The sequence below is a fragment of the Trichosurus vulpecula genome, chromosome 3, assembly GCF_011100635.1.
Source record: "Trichosurus vulpecula isolate mTriVul1 chromosome 3, mTriVul1.pri, whole genome shotgun sequence".
NCBI lineage: Eukaryota > Metazoa > Chordata > Mammalia > Diprotodontia > Phalangeridae > Trichosurus > Trichosurus vulpecula.
Window position 1 is genome coordinate 173,022,758 of NC_050575.1, and position 21,172 is coordinate 173,043,929.

Consider the following 21,172-nt stretch of genomic DNA (forward strand, 5'->3'; position numbering starts at 1 on the left):
TGAGGTGGTATTTCAGAATTGTTTTAATTTGAATTTCTCTGAATTCTCTGATATAGTATTTTTCCATATGTCTATTGATAGCTTTTGTTTCTTCCTCTGAAATCTACCTATTCATGGCTCTTATCCTTAGAAATTTGATTCAGTTTCCTATATATTTTAGAAATAAGACCTTTATCAAAGAAACTTTCTGTAAAGGATTAGCCTTTTCCCCTCCCCATTTTCTGTTTTTCTTCCAATTTTAGCTACTTTGGTTTTATTTGTGTAAAAACTGAAATTTTATATAATCAAAATGATCCATTTTGCTTTCTGTGAGTCTCGCAATGTCTTGTTTGATCATTAACTCTTCTCCTATCCATACATCTGACAAGTAATTTCTTCCTTTGCCCACTAATTTACTTCTGATGTCACCCTTTTTGTCAAAATCATACACCCATTGTGAGTTTATCTTGGTATATACAGTTTGAGGTATTAGTCTATGCCTTTTTTCTACCAGATGACTTTCTAGTTTCCTGAACAGTTTTTGTCAAATAGTTCTTGCCCCATTATCTGGGATCTTTAGGGTTTATTAAACACTAAGTTACTGTGCCCACTTGCTTCTGTATATTTTGCACCCAATTTATTCTACTGATCAACCTCTCTATTTCTTACCCAGTACTGCAGCTTTGTAAAAAATATAGTTTGAGATCTGGTATTTCTAGGCTCTGTTCATTTTTTAAATTGATTCCTTGATATTGACTTTTTGTTCCTCTAGATGAATTTTGTTATTATTTTTTCAAGCTCTATAATGTAACCCTTTGAAAATTTTATTGGTATAGCACTGAATAACTAAATTAATTTATATAGTATTGCCGTTTTTATTATTTTGACTCAGTCTACTCATGAGCAATTAATATTTAATTATTTAGATTTTCCTATATTTATGTAAAGTGTTTTGTAATTGTGTTTATGTAGTTTCTGTGTTTGTCTTGGAAGGTAGACTGCCAAGTATTTGGTACTGTCTATAATTATTTTAAATGGAATTTCTCCTTATATCTCTTCCTGCTGGATTTTGTTGACAACATATAGAAATGCTGATGATTCATATAGGTTTAATTTTTCCACTCTACAACTTTACTGAAGTTCTCAAATTGTTTTAGGTAGTTTTTTAGTTGATGCTCTAGGGTTTTCTAGGTAAACTATCATATTATCTGCAAAAAGTGAGAGTTTTGTTTCCTCATTGCATTTGCTTGTTACTTTTTTTGTCTTCTTGTTATAGCTAGCATTTCTAGCACAATATTGAACAGTAATGGTGACAATGGACATCTTTACTTCACCCCTCATCTTATTGGAAAGACTTCTAGATTATCCCAATTAGAGATGATGCTTGGTCTTGATTTTAGATAGATACTACTTATCATTTGAAGGAAAATTCCATTTATTCTGATGCTCCTACTATTTTTTTTAAAAATAGAAGTATTATACTTTATCAAAAGTCTATTTTTTAAGTCTATTCTTTAGTCTATTCTTTAAGGTGTTATTTTCTTCAGTATTTTTTTGGGTCTCCTTTAGCAAGTCATTGACCTGTTTTTCATGGTTTTCTCACATTACTCTCATATCTCTTCCCAATTTTTCCTCTACTTCTCTAACTTGCTTTTCCAAATCCTTTTTGAGCTCTTCCAATTCATATTTTTCTAGGAGACTTTTCATGTAGGCTCTTTGATTTTGTTGAATTCTTCTGGCTGTATGTTTTGGTTTTCTTTGTCACCAAAAAAAGATTCCAAAGTCTGAGTCTGAATCTGAGACTGTTTTTGCTACCTGTTCATGTTCCCAGACAAGTGCTTGACCCTTGAGCTTTTTGTCAGGATATGACTGCTTGTAGAGAGTACTTTGTCCCAAGCTTGAGGGGCTGTGCTGCTGTTTTCAGAGCCATGTCTACACAGCAAGCTCTGCCACACCAGCGTTCCTTCTCCACCAAGAACTGACAACCAGGATGGCAGCCCAGATCCAGGCAGGGTAAAGCAGGCTTTGTATTCCCACTCTAATCCGATGCTTAATTCCTCCCACCAGGTGGGCCTGGGGCCTGAAGCAACTGTAGCTGTAGCTCTGGAAGCAGCCTCATAGCTGCACCACCTCTGCCTCCCCGGGGGTGGTGGCTGATGGCAAACTCCTTTCACTCTGTCCCAGCAGCTTTTCCCATTAACCTTCTCTGTTGTCTTTGGTGTTTGTGGGTTGAGAAGTCTGGTAACTGCCACAGCTCACTGATTCAGGGTGCTACGCCTGTTCTGCCTGGCTCCCAGTCTGGTTGGTCCTGGCATGGCCCAGGCTGGGCTTTGCTCCACTCCACTCCCAGCTCTGTGTGATAGACCCTTCCCAGAGACCATCCAGGGTGTCCTGGGCTGGAGCCTTGCTTTCCTTTGCTATTTTGTGGATTTTGCAGCTCTAGAATTTGTTCAGAGCCATTTTTATAGGTGTTTGGAAGGACCTGGCAGGGGAGCTTAAGCAAGTCCCTGCTTTCCAGCCACCATCTTGGCTCTGCCCCTGACCCACCCATTCTTTAGGATTACATTGTTTAGTTTCTAATTAACTTTTAACTGGTTCTTCAAATGCTTTATATTAAATGTAACTTTTATTGAATTATGAGAAAAAGGTACATTTAATATTTCTGCTTTTCTGAATTTGTTTGTGACCTAAAACATGGTCAATTTTTGTGAAATAAGTACTCCCATTCTTCTTCTCTTCCTCCATCTCCAAGTGCATTCCTCTTCCCTATCCTTCAAGTCTTCTTTTGCAATGATTCCCACATAAAAGAATCACACTCAGGCCCTCTGTCTAATTAAGACTTCTTCTAAGACTCTTGGCGATTGTTAAAGTTCTTAGGGATTACATACATCCTCTCCCCATATAAGAATGTAAACACTTTAACCTTGTTTATCCCCTCATGTTTGTGCTTCTCTTGGGTTCTATGTTTGAATGTTAGATTTTCTATTTAGCTCTGGTCTTACGTGAGCCTGACTTTGGTTTCATGGTACTTGAATTCTTTCTTTCTGGCTCCTTTTGGTATATTCTCCTTGACCAAAGAGTTCTGGATTTTGACTATTACATTCCTATTTCATTTTGGGGTTTCTTTCATGAGGTAACTGGTGGATTCTTTTGAATTCTACTTTTCCCTCTAGTTCTAAGATATCTGGACAGTTTTCCTTTACAATTTCCTGAAATACAATTTCTAGGCTCTTTTTGTTCATGGCTTTCAGGTGGTCTAATGATTCTTAAATTACCTTTCTTTGACCTATTTTTCAAGTCAATTTTTTTTTCTATGAGATAGGTCGCATTTTCTTCTTTTCTTCAGTCTTTTGAATTTGCTTTATTATTTCTTGATGTCTCACAAAATCATTAGCTTCTATTTGGTTAATTTTAACTTTTAAGGAATTATTTTCTTTAGTAATATTTTGTATCCTTTTTACATTTGAACAACACTAATTTTTAAGGAGTTATTTTTTTTCAGCAATGTTTTGTAGCTCTCTTACCATTTGGCCAATTCTAATTTTTAAGAAGTTATTCTCTTCAGTAAACTTTCACAAAGCTGTTAATTCTCTTTTCATAACTTTCTTGCATAGCTCTCATTTTTTGTCTACCATTTTTATTTGGTTTTTAAAATAAATTTTTTGCTCTTTTAAAAAATCTTTTTAACTCTCCTAAGAATTCTTGTTGGCTTTGTGCAGTCTGCATTTTTTTCCTTTGAGGCTTTGCTTGCAGATGTTTTTAAGTCATTGTCTTCTGTATTTTGTCTTCAGCTTCCTCGTCACCATAGTTATGTTCTTTTTTTTTAAATTGCTAATTATTCCAACTTACTTCTTGACTTTGGACATTCTATTAGTGTTGGGCTTTGCCTACTTCTGGTTCGAATATCTAACCTGAATTTTAGCTGTTTTCACAGCCTTTTTTGGGGACTTGAAAATTTTCAGGGCTTCCAAAGTAGTGTGATTTGGTCTGTTTATTGATCTTCTGGTCAGAGGGAAGTCGCAGAGGTAAGTTTCCAACACAGGTTTGGGTCTATTGGCTTGGCTGTAGTTGATTCAAGGAGATTGCTGTTGGACTCAGTCATAGTTAGATTATGGGGATTATAGGTGCATAACAGCTGTATTGCTGGCTCCTCTTTGCTTTGGTTTTCTGCCTTAGTTTTTCTATTGTAGGTTTATGTGCTGAGCTAAAGATTAAAACCAAGTCAGTACTCTGCTCCTGTGCTTAGAGCCACACAGCTAATTTTCTGGATTTTGTTTTTTACTTAGTACTTAGGGACCCATGCTCAGTCAGGGCCATTCCTTTCCACCCTAGATCCATGACCTGGACTAGATTCAGGCATCCCCTAAGATCTTTTTCTTCTCTGGTGCTTCCTGCCCTGGTATTCAGTCTCAGATACCTTATAATCCCTGGGTTCAAGAATATTTCTCATTGCTGCCACTGTTGCCACTGTTTCCATTATTGCTGTGCTCTTGGACAGTCCCGGCCCCAGGATCCACAGGCCTTTCTATCTTCCTAAGCTGCCCTGGGCTGGAAAAATGATTCACTGTGACTTCAGTCTGGTGTTTTCTAGGTTGTTGTAGAAGAGGCATGTTAGGTGAACTGGGCAACAATGCTGACTCTTGCTATACCATCTTGACTCTACTATCTATGTCCTTTCTAGGAATGGTACTTTTAATTATTATTCCAAAAGGTAAAAGGGTGAGGGAAAGGAGATATACACTTGCATGAAGTTGGCAGTGGTCAGCACCTTGGATCTGGGTCAGGCTAGATCTGGAGAATTCTTCCCATACAGGAACAAGGTACAAACCAGAGGGTCTGGTTTATAAGACAACAGGCATGACATGAAGATGGCTGGAGAGCAGTAGGTTCTACATCACACCTTCCTTCTTCCCTCCTAGCTTGGTACCTAACTCCACAATTTACTGAGAAAAAAGAGAAAAATAGCTCACTTGCTGCGAGCTACTTCTTTTCCCTTTCTCTACATCTTATTCTCTCCTTCTTGACTCAAATCTCTCATGAAAAGTTTACCCTTCTCACTAAGGTCAACTCCTTTATATGTAACCTTAATTCCACCTCACCTCATCTTGCCTTCTCCAGCAGATTGCTCTCTCATTTGTCTGTCCTTCCTTTCTAATCTTAAATTTCTTCCTATCTACAGTTTTCTTCCTTGCCTACCAATTAAATATGCTCAAGGGTTTTTTTGTGTGTGTATGTCCCCTAAAATCCTTTAGTGGACCCTACCATCCCTTTATGTCATCATTCTATATCTCCCCTCTCATAACTAAACTCCTAAAAAATGCATTCTAGACCTGTTCCCTCTACTTCTTTCACTCACTTCTCGCTTCTGTAATCTGACTTCTGACCTCATCACTCAACTAAAATCACTCTTTTCAGTTACCAGTGATCTCTAAATTGTTGAACCTGGTGGCCTTTTCTCAATCCTTGACTTTTTTGACCTGTCTGCTATATTTGGCACTTTTGACCACCTTCTACTTGTGGGTATTCTCTCCTCTCTTGATTTAGGTAATATTGCTTTTTCTTGGTTTTCCTATCTTTCTAACCACTTCTTCTAAGTCTCCTTTGCTGGATCATCTCCCATATAACAACCCTTAACTCCAAAGCTCTGCTGTGGACCCTCTTCTCTAGTCTTGGTGACTTTATCAGCTCTCATGAGTTTAATTATAATTTTTATGCGGATGATTCTCAAATCTGTATATGCAGTTCCCTAACTCCCTATTGAACACTTCTAACTAAATCCTATAGACATCCTAAACTCAAAATGCCTCAAACTGAACTTATCTTTTCTCCCATAGCCATTTCCCTTCTGAACTTTTCTACTTCTATTAAGGATACCACCTTTCTTCTAGTCACCTTGGTCCAAAATACCAAATTATTACCAAATTACCAAAATTATTCCTTGCTCTCCATTCACTTATCTCACATTTGGCAATCAGTTGCCTGAAACTTATTACCTCCATAATATCTCTCATATTCATCACCTTTTTAATTCAAATGGCCTAATCCTAGTTCAGGCCTGTGTTACCTCTATCCTGATCCTACTCCAATAGCTTCCTAATTGGTCTCCCTGCCTTAATTGATCTCCCCTCTTTCTGATTCACATGCTACAAAACTGCCAAAGTGATTTTCCTATATTACCTCCCTACTCAATAAGCTCCAATGGCTCCCTATTGTCTCTAGGATCATATATAAGCTCCTCTCTTTTCTTTAACTTTTAAAGATATTCAAGACCTGATCTCAACTTATGTCCCTGTAATATCAATTAAGTTGGGACTTTTTTTTACTGTTTTAGAAGGATACATTGTCTTTGATTGAGCCTAAGGAGGTGCAAAGCCCCAGGCCCAAACTCCTGTCTACTAGGTGCTAAGCCTATGTGGGCATGAAGCCTTCAGGGTCCTAAGAGGAGTTACTAAGACTAGAGCCTATAGGAGGAGTCTAAGTTCTGGTCTCTCAGATGAAGTTTGATGATGGCTAAAGAGCATATAAAAAGAGAGAACAGAGGTATTTGTGAGAGGCTCTTACTCCTGGAGGCATGGTACTTTGGGCAGCGGCTCACCCAGATGTTGATGGTGTCTTGGTAACTGTGAATTGTATTTGGTCTGTTTAAAATGTATCTTTGTAATTTCTTTGTATTTGCTCTGAAGTTCAGGGTGCTGGCTTTTTCCCCTGAACTAAGTGAATGATATATGTATATGTTGGATTAAAGTAAGATTGTTAACCCCTTAACATTACTTTCATTAGTAAAGCAGATCAAAAGAACCTGTGCTGGCAGTGCATTCTTGTTGTTGGGCTTGTGTTGGTCTTTTCACCCCCACAGCAGCTGCTAGCTGAAATATTGCAACATCCCCCTGCCCCAATAGTTTTTAATTTTTTCCAATTACATGTAAAGATAGTTTTCAACATTCACTTTCATAGAATTTTGAGTTCCAATTTTTTTTCTGCTTCCCTCTATCCCTCCCTTCCTCATTTCCCTCCCTCTTCCCCAAGACAGGAAGCAATCTGATATAGGCTATACATGTACAATCATATTAAACCTATTTCCACATTAATCATGTTGTGAAAGAAGAATCAGAACAAAAGGGAAAACCCACAAGAAAAAAAACAGCAAACAAAGAGAAAATAGTATGCTTCGATCTGCATTCAGACTCCATAGTTCTTTTTATGGATCTAGATAGCATTTTCCATCATGAGTCTTTTGGAATTGTCTTAGCTCATTGAATTGCCGAGAAAATCTAAGTCTATCAAAATTGATCATTGCACAATGTTGCTATTACTATGTACAATGTTCTCCTGGTTTTGCTCACTTCACTCAGCTTCAGTTGATGTAAGTCCAGGTTTTTCTGACATCCACCTGCCCATCATTTCTTATAGCATAATAGTATTCCATTATATTCATATACCACAACTTGTTCATCTACTCCCCAATTGATGGACATCCCCTAAATTTCCAGTTCTTTGCCACCACAAAAAGAGCTGCCATAAATATTTTTGTACATGTGGTTCTTTTTACCCTTTTTATGATCTTTTTGAGATACAGACCTGGTAGTGTTATTGCTGGACCAAAGGATATGCCTTTGGGCATAGTTCCAAATTGTTGTCTAGAATGGTTAGATCAGTTCACAATTCTACCAATTGCATTGGTGTTCCACTTTTCCCACATCTTCTCTAACATTTATCATTTTCTTCTTTTGTCATATTAGCCAACTGACTGATGTGACATGGTACCTCAGAGTTGTTTTAATTTGCCTTTCTCTCATCAATAGTGATTTAGAGCATTTTTTCATATGACTATAGATAGCTTTAATTTCTTCATATGAAAATTGCCTATTTATATCCTTTGAACATTTATCAATTGAGGAATGACCTGTATTTTTTGGGGGGGGCAGGGCAATTGGGGTTAAGTGACTTGCCCGAGGTCACACAGCTAGTACATGTATCAAGTGTCTGAGGCTGGATTTGAACTCAGGTCCTCCTGACTCCAGGGCTGGTGCTTTACTCACTGCACCACCTAGCTGCCCCCAATGACCTGTATTTCTATAAATTTGACTCAGTTCTCTCTATATTTTAGAAACTCAACTTAATTTTCTAATCTTATTATCTTACTCTTTTTCCCAAACTCTATGGTCCAGCCAAATTTGCCTTCTTGCAAATGATATTCACATCTAGCAAATGATACTCCATTTCTGATATCTATACTTTCTACCTACTATTTCTTATGCCTGGAATGTACTGCAACCTCAGTTCCATCCTCAGAATTACCTTGTTTCTTCGAAACTCTGATTGCGTGGCATCTATATGAAGTTTTTTCCTGTAAAAGGAGTACTTCTAGTTGGTGGTGCTCCCTCAAATTATCTTGTACTTATTTTGTATGTACTTATTTGTATATATTTATTTATATACACATTATTTCTCTTGGTAGAATATAAATTCCTTGAGGGCGAGCAGATACTGGTTTATTTTTGTCTTTGTATTCCTTGAGCCTAGGACAGTGCCTGGCATTGATTGATGAGGCAGAGGAAGAAATAGAAATACAGAAGACTGTGAGCAGAGAAGGTAATTTCAGAGTTGGATATCATAGAAATGGCACAGTTATGAGTGATGATAATGATCACTCCTGTGGTTAACTGAGATGGCATGGAGATATAGGTCATAGCAACTAAAGTGATTAATGAATTGGATGGCCAGGGTGTTTGAGGAGATATTAATATGTATACTGAAGTCCCCAAGTATCAGGGCAGAAGTAGAAATGGAGAGGAAAGCTGAACTTTTGGGGCAAGGAGGGAGAATGTTGGGACACTGCTAGATAAAGCAATAAATGTAAACACAGTAGATTTTGAGTGGTCTTTTTGCATACAAAGGGGCCAGAAATGGTGGCTGTCTGGTGAAGACTATGGACTTTACCAAGACCGTGGTGATCCTCACTGAGAGTTTAAAAAAATGAATGGAATAGACCCTGGAATTTTATTTGGAAGAGAGTTCATTTGTGCCTGGGCTGAAAATGCAAAGGAGAGAGGAATTTGGAAGGCTTCCCCTTTGCTCCTTGTGTAGGAATCCTAGTTCTTCCTGAAGGAGTCTGGCAATGATTTAGTCAGTCAATAAACATTTATTACCGGTAATTGCCTACCAAGAGCTAGGCCCTGTGTTAAGCTCTAGGGTTAAGGAGGAAAAAAAAGGTAAAAGGCCATCCCTGCTCTCAGGAAACTCACAATCTAATAAGGGGGAAGACAAACAAACGTATATACAAGAAAAAAAATGAAATAATGAACAGGGAAAGCACTAGAGAGAGCACTTAAGAGAGGTTTGGAAAAGCTTCCTGTAAAAGGTAGAACTTTAGTTGGGACTTAACAGAATCTAGGGAATTCAGTAGGTAGAGATGAGGAGGGAGAGTATTCCAGGCATGGGGGACAGCTGGAGAAAATTTCCAGATCAGAGAGATGGAATGTCTTGTTCATGGAACAGCAAGGAGGCCAGGAAAAAAAAGCAGGAGGGAGCTAGGTTATAAAGGGCTTTCAATGTCAGTTGATCTTGGAGGCAATGGGGAAGCCACTGGAATTCATTGAGTAGGAGAAGAGATGTGGTTGGGCCTATGATTTAGGAAAATAACTTTGGTGGTTGAATGGAGGATGTATGGGAGTAGGGAGAGATTGGGGCCTGCAGACCCATCAGCAGGCTATCTTAGTAGTCTAGGTGTGAGGTGATGTGGGCCTGTATTAGAGTGATGACACAGTGGAGAGAAGGGGGCATGTTTGAGAGAGATATTACAAAGGTGAAATCGACAGGCCTTGGCAATAGATTGGATATGGGGGGGTGGTGAGAGATAGTGAGGTGTGGAGGACGACATCTAGATTTCAAGTCTGAGGGACTAGGGGGGGATGGTGTTATCCTCAACAGCAGCAATGAAGTTTGGAGAAGGGGAGTGTTTAGGGAGAAACATAGTGAGTTCAGTTTTGGACATGCTGAGTTTAAGATGTCTACTGTTCTAGTGCCCTAGATTTTTTTTTTTGGAGGGGGGAGAGAAGACTCTAATATAAATCCTCTTACTTTGCTACTCCAGTAAATGCTGATGCTCTAAGCTAATTGTGGCCTGTTGGCTAACTACTAAAAGGTAAACACATAGATGGGTTCTCTTGAACTATAGTTTTATGAGTGCAGACCCACAGAGTGTTTTGAATCAGGGGCGGTCATTCTCCAGAAAACTAAACCTATGAATGAGGGTAATGCGTTTGGAAAGGAGTGATATAGGCAGATGGAGTAAACCTCAGAGGAGGAGATTTTGCAAAGTCATTACAGCAGGGAGAAGGCTAGAAAGTGGTAGTGGGAGTCAAGATGTAGTCTGACTTCTCTTGCTGGCTCAGTGAGTCAGGGGGCCTGAGAGAAAGAAAAAAAAAAACTAGCTCCTGCAATGGAGAAGGGTGTCAGTGTTATGCTGTAATTTTAAAAGTAAGCTTTCTTTGAGCCTGAAGAGAACTAGGGGACAAGAACTAGGGTCTGGGAGAGTTTGTTAACAATATATTTAATATTCCAGAGGGAACAATGAAACTGAAGAACAGAGGCTAGGGATTGTGGATGGGTAGGGCTAAGGTGGATGGGACCAAAGATATTAGGAGACTGAGCAGAGGAAAAGAATTTCTAACATCACTGTATGATGACTTTGAAGTACAGAGATTAGGGGATCAAAAGGACAGGAATTTGTGAACCTTAGGATGGAGAATTAGAGCCTTTACCTTCTAGCGTCCTGTGAATATCGGGTAGACTTTGGTGGGGGGTGATGGTCTAAGGGGGTTGTAGTCATGCTCTGGGTAGGTAAATGCTGACTGAATTCATTCCTGAGATATGGCATTCTCCTAGAAGATATTCTGAATTTTCAATGAGTCCTCCATATGATAATAACACTTGTGTTGCCTAACTCACAGGGTTTTTGTGAGGAAAATGCTTTCTTTTCTTTTGTTTCTTGTAGATAGCATTTTATTTTTTTCAATTACATATAAAGATGGCTTTCAAAATTCATTTTTAAAATGAGATTTTGAGTTCCAGATTTTTTTTCTCCCTTCTTCCCTCCCACTGCCCCTCCCCAAGACAACAAGCAATCTGATGTGGGCTATACATGTGCAATCACATTAAACATATTTCCACAATTGTCATGTTGTTAAAGAAGAATCAGAACAAAAGGGAAAAACCACACAAAAAAAAACCCCAAGAAAAAGTACAAATAGTAAAGCTTCAGTCTGTATTCTGACTCCATATTTCTTTCTCTGGATGTGGATAGCATTTTCCATCATGAGTCTTTTGGAATTGTCTTGGATCATTATATTACTAAGAAGAATTAAGTCTATCATAGTTCATCATTGCACAATATTCCTGTTATTATGTACAATGTTCTTCTGGTTCTGCTCACTTCACTCAGCATCAGGTCATGTAAGTCTTTCCAGGTTTTTCTTAAATCTGCCTATTATTTCTTATAGCACAATAGTACATTCATGTACCAAAATTTGTTCAGCCATTCACCAATTGATGGGCATTCCCTCAATTTCCAGTTCTGGAAAATGTTTTCTACACTGTGAAGTACTGATATTATCAGGTATTTCTTGTATTTATTTTCTCCACTTATGGTGTATGTTGCATGTCATCTGGCCTGTGATCTAAGTTCCATGACAAGGAACAGCTACTGGTCTAAGATGTCTTTATGTTCTCTGCAGAACCACACCTAGCACCTTTTAGATGAGAAGCAATTAATAAATATTTAATTGATTTTATAAAGGTCCATCGAGCAAGGAACATTTCACCTGTCAATGGGTAATTTCTGAGCATAGACTACTGCTGTCATTTCAGAAATCTAGGCTCTGCTGGGCTGTTTTAGAATTGGAAGGGCTCTTAAGAGAGCTGGACAATGTGTAAGTTCATTCACTGTCTCAAACTCCTCATCTATGAAATGAGGTTGGACTAAATGTGAGAAAAGGCCCCTTCCAGATCTAAATCTACCATCCTATGACCTACAGGAAAGGAGGTAGTTGTGAGTGTGATGGGAAAATAAATGGATTTAGATTTAAGATTCTGGGTTTGAATCCTAGCTTTCTTATTGTCTTATGGGAAAATGACATCCCTTCTATAGCTCGAAGTTTTCATAGAGACTACACAATCTCTAAATTCTATCCAAGTCTCAGATTTCATAAAAGAGGAAAACCTGAGCTTGACATAAAGAAAAACTTGCCAACAACTAGAGCTATCCGAAAGTGGAATTGGTCTGCCTCGGGGGTAGTGGACCTTGGAGGTTCTCAGGCCAGTGCTGGGTGATCACTTGTCAGGTATGTAGTAAAGGGGATTTTTTTTTTCATCAGGTATACGTTGGACCAGGTATACGTTGCTGAGATCCCTTGCAAATAAGATATTCCGATTCTGTGAAACCATTGGGTGGGCGAGGTCAAAAGCACAGCCCTTCTGGGGGAGACCGCTAAAAGACAAAGGGATAGGGATGGCAGGCTCTCCCAAGGAGGTGCAGAGCACCTCCCTCCTCCACCCCTCAAAATAATTTTTCTTCCCGGACTGGCTCCTACACGCCTGCCCTTGACAGATGTTAAGCTCTGGGACTTCTTTTGCCAAGCCGTCTGAAGGGTAAAGGCTCGGGTAAAGAAGCTTGGCTCGCTTCGGCACCTGCAGAAAGGAAAGGGGAGGGGGCAGGAGGGCGAGGACGACGACGGTTGGAAAGCTCTTGCGCGGTCCGCACGGCGCCTGCGCAACTGCCCAAACGCTTTCCCATTCTCGGTGAAACCGTTGGGGGCGGCCCGGAGCGGCCGCTCGCGAGCCGCGTGCGCGAGCGCCCCAGCCGCGCGTTCCCTGCCCCGTGCTCTCGGCGCGCGCCCTCCCGCACCCGGTCCTCCCATTCGCCCCGAACGACCGGGCCCCATCGGGCAGTCCCCTCTCCGCCCGCCTCTCCCCGGCCTCAGCTCTCGGCGGCGGCCTCAGGATGAAGCAGCAAAGGCGGCGAAGGCGGCGGCTGTGAAAGGTTTGTGAGGAGGCTTTGGCAGGGAGGGCCCCTCAGAGACCCCCCGCCCCCGCCCCGGCTCGGCCCTTCCTCGCTCCCGGCCCGGCCCGGGCTGGGCTCTCCCGGCGCCCCCATCGGACCGCGTCGTCTTCTCCTCCTCTGCCGCGCCCGCCCCGGGGCGCTTCGGCTCTGGCGGCACGGGTTGCTAGGTAGGCCTCGGCGGCGGGGCGGGCGTGAGGAGCAGCGGCCAGGGGCGGGGAGGCTCCCGGCTATCTGCCCAGCCTGAGGGGAGCCGGCGGCCCCTTGCCCACGGGAGCCCCCGCCCCTCCTGTAGTGCTGGGGCAGGGGCGAGTCCATCACTCCCTTAGTGCTCTCGACGCCCCGATCCTGGAGCGCCACGGGGGGGGGGCGGTCCCCACCGAGAGGGGCCCCCCCCCAAAAAAGATGTGCATTTGATTGGGATGCAGAAGGCAGTGGTTTGTTCCGTAATGGGAAAGTGGGCAGGTAAAGATAGCCACTCGCGAGTCCTTTTTGTGTGTGTTTGTCTCCCCATCCACAGCTCCTCCTCCCACCTTTATCCGTGATAGGTTTCCTTGTGTCTGTGCCTTTACAATGGAGATGATCCTTGCAAAAATGCACGATTGATACAATGGGAATGCAAGGTGGCTGTACTGCAGAATTTCAAGATGCCGGTATTCAATACCGGGTTTATGTTATTTTAGGTTCCCCTTCCAGTCAATGTATCTTTTTCCTTTTTATCTCTTAAGTATTTTTTTAATCGGACGACAATGGCAGTTCGGGGAAAAATTGGGGTTTTAGCATGGCCTTTGGCATTGAACCTAGTGTATTTGAATGGAACGTTAGAGCCGATAGGGTTTTTTTTTTTTAGGGTGGAGGTGCCTGCTGCCAAATTTGATTTCTCAGTCCTTACTAAACCTCTTATCTGTTTTTGTTTTTAGATGGTGGATGTTGATGTTTCTGCTGGTGGAGATAGCACCAGGAGAAAAATGGAGGCCCTGACAGACAGTGCGGTTGAAATTGTCCCTTCTGAGCTCTATGATTCAGCCAGGGCGAAAATAGCTGCTAATCTACAATGGATCTGTGCTAAAGCCTATGGAATAGGTATGATTATTTTCCAAAAATTCCTTGTGTTTTTTTTTTTGGCTATGGTCCCTGATCATTATTCTATCTTTTAAAATAATATGAAATCCGGTAATACCTTACAACATCAGTATCATTATCTTTTCTTAGATCCCATGCAAAATAAATAGAGGGAAGGAGAAGAAACTTATCAGCGTCTTGCCTAGATGTTCATCTTTTGTTGGTGAATTATACGTACTTAGAAACATAGCAAAATCTGTTTCCTTGAACGTGAATGGTCCCATAAAGGGCTTGTCAGATAATCACCTGCTAGCTTTGAATCCTTACTGCCCCTGTTAGTCTTAAACATTATCCTTTGTCTAGTGATTTTGACAGTTGAGTTCTGAGACCTTTAGTTTGGCAGAGTATGATGTCTTGAAATTTGAAGAATGTAAAACTGGGTTTTCTGAATCACTGAATAGTTATTTAAAAAATACCATTGCATCTTTTCACTGATAAGTAACAAATTTATTTGCTTCATCTTGAAATACAAAAGGAAGGGAACATTCAGTATTTTGATATATATACCATTTAGTAACTATATAGCATTGATAATTCCTCTAATTACAGGAATCTGTAAAGGGAATGACACAGCTTTTCTAAGGCATATTAAATTCTAAAAACTTAGAGATAGAACCTTTTGTTTATGCTAAAACTCTATAATTCCCTGACTAGAGGTTGTATCTTAGAATACTTCTTCATAATGACTGAACCCTTAATTATTGTCTTGGGAAACAAGGAAGCTTTGTAATTTGAAGTCCAGTTTGCTAGGACCCTTAATAGATCAATACTAACTTCATGTTCTTAGAAATTGACTGAGCAAATTATTCTTAAATTCAATTCAGACTGTTTTAATCTAGCATACCTATCCACAAAGGCAGATGGATAGAGGATGGAGCTTGTAGTTAGGATTGGGTTCAAGTCCTGTCTTCAATACACAGACCTGTATGATCAGGAACAGGTCATTTAATTTGTCAGTGCTTTAGGCAACTCAAGACTGTAAGTTATAGAAGAGTTACTCATCTGTAGTGATGGAGGAAGTTTATACACTTAAGAAATCATAGGTCACCAACTCCCTTTCCCAAACATAACACTGTTGAGTTTAAATTCATCTGTTGAAAAAAGATTTCTGAACAAGCACAAATCAATAGACCTTCCCTCCTGCCCTGCACCCCAATATACAGAATTTTATGACTCAGTGTCAGTCCTCCTTAGGTTTTTTGGAAAATATTTTTGCCTTAGTAAAAATATTCCCTCTTTAATACTAAGAATGTAAGTGTGGAATTTCCTTAAAAAGTATAATCTAGTTTTGAAAACTTGATGAACTGGCATTCTGTATGTGACAGTATTTCAGCAGTTGGAGTTGAGATCTTGAATAACAGCTACACTTATTAGTCATGAGGACAAACATGTTTTGTAAGTTGTAGGGATTAAATACATATATGCCCTATTTTGTTTCAAAATGCCTTCATTATTTGCTGTTTTTAAATACTGTTTGTTTTATAGCTACTGAAAGTGACTCAATTTATTAGATTAGAGATGGGGAAAATGGTTTGTTTCCCTTGCACATGAATCTTTATGACCTAATACATTTCAGTACTTAACTGAGAACTCTGGAGATGTCATGCAAACTTAAATACTTGTTTGAAAAACCTCTTCCACTCATTTTTCTCCCAATTCCTTCTGCAGAGTGAATTTTAATTTTAGTTTTTGTTTAGTGTTAGCACTTAACATAGGAATTTGTCAGGATTTCAGTAATGAATAATATGTACAATCACTTCTTTTATTATTTCTTGGGTTAATGTGTATAATTTTATTTCCATTATCAGATATTACTTAAATACTTGCTAACTTATTTAATAAGACATTCTTAAAGCTGATGTATTTTGAACTTACTAAAAGGTAGATATTTGCAGTTGGTTATAAACTGAAAGGATTGGATGCATGCAGTAATCACTTAATAAATATTTGTTAAGTGAATGAAAATAGAAATCTGAGCTATATTTGAAGGCGCATAGAGACTTGCCTTACAATCTTAGATTAAATTGCCATATTTCTGGTAGTATGAGACTGATGTCATTTGGCGGTAACCTTATTTCTAGGAGTATTACGCACATTGTATTGTTTTTTCATTCATTTGTGCTTGTTAAGAAATCTTTCAACAAATGGACTTAAAGTCAACAATAATTATATTTGGGAGAGGGAGTTGGTAAAATTGAATATTTTTTTTTACAATTTTATAAATTGGGGGAGGCTAATTCAAACTGATGATAAACAGAATTTTAGGGTACAATATGAATTATATTATGTATTGCATATTAGTTTACTGCTTATCTTGGTATGTGAGATTGCTGGCAAGTTTAGAGTTCAGTTGTTTGAGTGAATGATTGGGGGAAGCCTTTCATAGTATCCTGTAGATTTCTTTGAAAAAGTTTATTTTTTTTTTGTAGTCTGTGAAAATAATCCTTAGCTTTTTAAGTTCTCTATACCGCTTAGATTTGGACCTTTGAATTGGGACATTTTTTTTTAATCATAAGGGCTTTGTTGATACCGTTTTATATGTATATAACAAAGGTTACTTAAATATGTTGTTAGAAAATTATGCAGTAGAGAAATGACATCAAACAATATTCTTTAAGCTGTCTTATTTGCCGTTTAGTTGAAAGTATGTTGAAATTCTATGGGAAGACTTGAGGCACTCTTTTTTTTTTTTTAAATCTCTTGTGTTGTCATCATTCCTGTGTACCATTCTGCTAACCAGTGCATCTGTCATTTGTAGTAAATAGTTAGGACTACAATGGAACTCTGCCATTTCTAATGCCTTGGATTAGCCTCTCTAGCATATGGTTTTACTGAAACATTTCATCTAGTTTTTGTTCACTGTTAATGCCATAGCTAGGAGAAGTAAATCTTGTTGTTCCTTTATTTGTTTTTACTTTTGTGTTTTGCCTGAATTTTTTCACTCTCTTTTTCCTTTTGTTAAGTCTCCTAAGTCTTTTTGATATTAGCTTTATGCTGTGTACCTAATAGGGTGTCCCTAAAGTCTTAGTGCAGTTTGAGCTTTACTAGCTTTAATAGACGACTAAAACTGCATCAAGACTTTTGGGATAACTCTGTTTAAAGGTAACATTGGAGATGTTGAAAACTATTGCTTTAGGAATTGCTAAAACCTGAAAACTGGAAAACATTGACATTTATAGGGTGGAGGAAAAGGTATAACTTAAAATATAATTTATTTTAATGGACTTTTACCTTCTGATTTAAATTTTGTACTATTCATATTTTAATAGCATTATATTTTCTGCACATGTCTTATCAAACTTAATAGATAACCAAATTCAAAATTGATAATTAGTGTAGAATCTTAGAATTGAAGCTAATCCATTTCCCTCATTTTACACATGAGGAAACAGACCCAGTTTGGTTAAATAATTTGCTTGAGGTTACAAAACTTTACATTTAATCTCTGACATTTCATCCCTGTTGAGGTGATTTTGAAAACAAAATTGCCCTTTCAGACAGGGATTCTTGAATACCTTGGATTTCAGAGTATCTCTGCCACCTGAGGTCGGGACCCAAAGTCAGGAATACTTGAGTTCAAATTGAACTTCAGATACATACTAGCTGTGTGACTTTAGGCAAGTTACTTCTTTTTGCCTCAGTTTTCTCATCTGTAAAACGGTGTTAATAACACCTACCTTCCAGAGTTCTTGTGAGGATCAAATGAGATCCTCAGAGATTTATTTGTGAAGTCCATAACACAGTGCCTGACATGTCGTAGGTCCAGTATAAGTGCTATTATTATAATATTGCACATTCGTTTTCTTAATACTTTGATAATTGTATTTCATTATAATTGGCTCCCTTTGTAATCCTCTGTTTTTTATTTTCTACTGCTAAAAACAGTATTCTGAGAAGGTATTTATTGCCTTTACCAGGCTGCCAAAGCAGTCCATGACACAAAAAGGGTAAGTATTTCTTATACACGTGCATATACGTACATGTGCTAAGAGATCACTCTGAAGGTGTGCTAGTTAGAGGATCAGTAAGAGAATGAATAAAAGGTTTGTTACAGACACAGCATAATTAGGGTTAGAGTTAGAGCTCAGAGAGTGTGAATTTCACAGAATCACGAAATTTGGAACTTGGAAGGGACCTTAGCAGCTATCTAATCTAACCCAACACTTGGAAGGCATCTTTACTCTGGGGAGCCAGATCTGAAAACAGAATTAGAACTAGTATCACTAAGATAGGCAACTGCTTGTGGTATAAAGAAGGATACTTCTTTATATTACTTTTTAGAAAATATTATTTTTAATGGTAGAAAATTCTATTCTGTGTCATGCATAGATTTGTTTTGTGATAAAGCAAGGTGGCTTCTGTAAGATCTCCCCTAGTTTGGGCATTCTCTAACTTAAATTACATATATGGGTCTCTTCTAGCTTTTAGTTACATTTTGTAACTCTGAGTTACATGTATGAAAGTGAAAGTTTAAAATCTTTGGGGGTATGGCTTTCAAAGCCTGCCTGATCTGTTCTGACCATGCTTTGACTTTCTCTTGCAAGTCTTTGTGGACTTAGATCAGGAGCAGGGAAGACAGATGCTTGGGGAGCCATCTGTAGTTGGTAATAGGCGCAGAGAGCATGTTGGAAGGTCTGCAGACAAGGGCGTTTTAGTGAATTGAAGTGATTCATCATAGCCTAGGCAAGGTAGAGAAAGGGTTAAGTGTAACCAGAAGGGGGTTAATGGACTAGGTGTTTTAGGGCTCGTGTGAATGGCAAATATGTTGAGTGAATTCAAGGAGATTGTAGCTGTGTAGGATAGTTGTGAGTTCTTTGTTGTGATAAAGGACATGATTTACTTAGAACACATTTTCTAAAGATTTGCGTGGGATTTAGAAGACAGCCTTTAATATAGGAGCCAGATAAACGTTTTGTGTTTACATTATAGTGATTTCAGAAAAAGACCCACTCTGTTCCTTCCAGATTGAATCTTTTTTTTTAACCGCCCCTGCCCCACAAAAGGGCTATAATATCTGATGACAAGGACTCCTGTGTATACAACATTCTCTCCTTGTAGTTCCCCCACCTCTGCCGTGAAGATGGTGGTATTTTTCATTATTTGTTCTTTGGGATCTTTTAGTGGTTGTTGTAGTCACGGTAATAATTATTCTTTTGGTTCTGCTTCCTTCTGCATCAGTTCATAGAGATCTTCTCATGTTTCTCTGAATTCCTTGTATTTATAATCTTTTACTCTGTAATGCTCCGTTAAATTAGTTGGTGGTCACACACTTTGTAGTTATTTGTTACTGCAAAGTGTGTTGGTATGGATATTTTGGTACATACTGGATCTTTGTTTCTATCTTTTTCTTTTTGGATTTTCTTAGAATTTATGCCCAATGGTGCATTTGCTGTATCCACAGGATATAGGTAATTGTGACTTTTCTTATATGGTTTCAAACTGTCATCAAGAATAGTTGGACTTGTAGACAGTGCTACCAATATGTTGGTACTGTGTGTCTTCCTGTAGCTCTTTGTATATTGACTTTTATGTTTTTTTTTTCCTTTTCCAGTTTACAGGGTGTAAGGTGAAACCTCAGAGTTGTGTTAATTTGCATTTAATTTACAATTAGGGATTTGAGACATTTTCAAATGGTGATTTATAGTTTGTAATTATTCTTTTGACATTTGTTCATAGCTTTTGACTGCTAATTTATTGGGGGAATGGGAGCCAGACGTAGTATTCAGCTTCTAGAAGAAAATCAAAAGGAATAAAGAAAGGAAATCTGTTACTGTAGTACATTGATTCCCAATTGTAGGTTGAGATCCAAATTATAGTCACTGAATATACAAAAGGTTCTTAAAGGATTCTTTGAAAAGACCCAAAAAGGAAGGAGAACACATCTGGTCAAGGCATTACCTGGGTCATATATAGAATTGTGGTAGGAAGTTGCTTTCCTTCTCCCCTGTTCTGCTTTATCCATCTGTCTCCTCTGTGTGGAGCAGGGACTGGAGCAGGTATATATGCACAGTAGCTGAGAAAACCAAGGTGTTTTTAGGAAGATCCCCACTGCTGTCTACATTAAGTCTTGATTTCTGTTTCTTGAGACTTTTTTGTACATTGTCACAATATTAGAATGTGAGTGAGCATGAATAAGAAAAATGGCATACTTTTGTAGGTACGCTTTTACCCACTTCTGGAAGTGGGGTAAGAGTTGTATTAAAAATATAAGATGCTATAGGACATTGTGACATCTGAAAATTTTTCAACTCTGAATTAAGAGATTAGAGGAAAATAGGTTGGATCAGTCAACAAATAAAAGCAGTTCCTAATATACAAATGTCCATATGTACGTGTGGCTGCTATTCTCCTTTACCTCACAACTACTTATTTTGTGGGGAAAGTTGGGTGCTTTAGAGAATCTGTAAGACTAGAAATAGAGGAAGGGAAGAAGCTATTAAAAACAGCACTGTTAGGGGAATTTCTAGCATTTGGAACTGGAAGGGATTTTAGAAATAATATATGTAGTCCAGCCCCCTTATTTTATTGATGGATTCTAACTGATGCTTATATAGAATATTATGTTGTTGTTGTGTTTGTCCTTCATTCTCGAAGAGGACTGTGACATCAGGAAAATGATGACATGACTTGCAGTTGACTTTGATTTGAGTGAGGGAGGGCTGTCATATAGAACAAGAGACTTGCTAAAGGTCACATATAGCTTGCTTGTTTCTTTTGTTGTCTCCCACCTCTGCCTAAAGATAGGACTGCCTTGCGTTTTTTAACTTCCCTTTGTTAGGATGTCTGAAACGCTACTAACTAACGATTAATTTTATTTAATAAGCATCATCTTAAGAAAATGAAAAAGTTTCGTTGAGTTAAATGAATATCAGTAAGTTATGCTTTAGTGAGAATTACTTCAGTATTTTTTCATTGAGTTGTGCTGTCTTTTCAGAGTAAATGATGTCTGTAATTCTGTGAGAAAGATTAGACGACAACTAGATAAAGAATAACTTAGATCATTGTACATCCAAA

General features: G+C 38.7%; 1 protein-coding gene across 4 annotated transcripts in view; it reads left to right on the plus strand.

Moving 5' to 3' along the window:
• CAMSAP1 (calmodulin regulated spectrin associated protein 1) overlaps positions 1-21,172 on the plus strand; it is a 119,097-nt gene that overhangs the window by 42,976 nt on the left and 54,949 nt on the right. Inside the window, exons 1-2 of one of the 4 annotated variants that reach the window (XM_036749581.1) lie at positions 12,771-13,018; positions 13,957-14,119. In XM_036749581.1, the coding sequence (XP_036605476.1) occupies positions 13,957-14,119 (163 nt within the window). In that variant the 5' untranslated portion in view covers positions 12,771-13,018. Of the gene's footprint in view, positions 1-12,770; positions 13,019-13,956; positions 14,120-21,172 lie in introns of those variants that run through there. The other 3 variants (XM_036749579.1, XM_036749582.1, XM_036749580.1) reach the window with 3 other exon arrangements.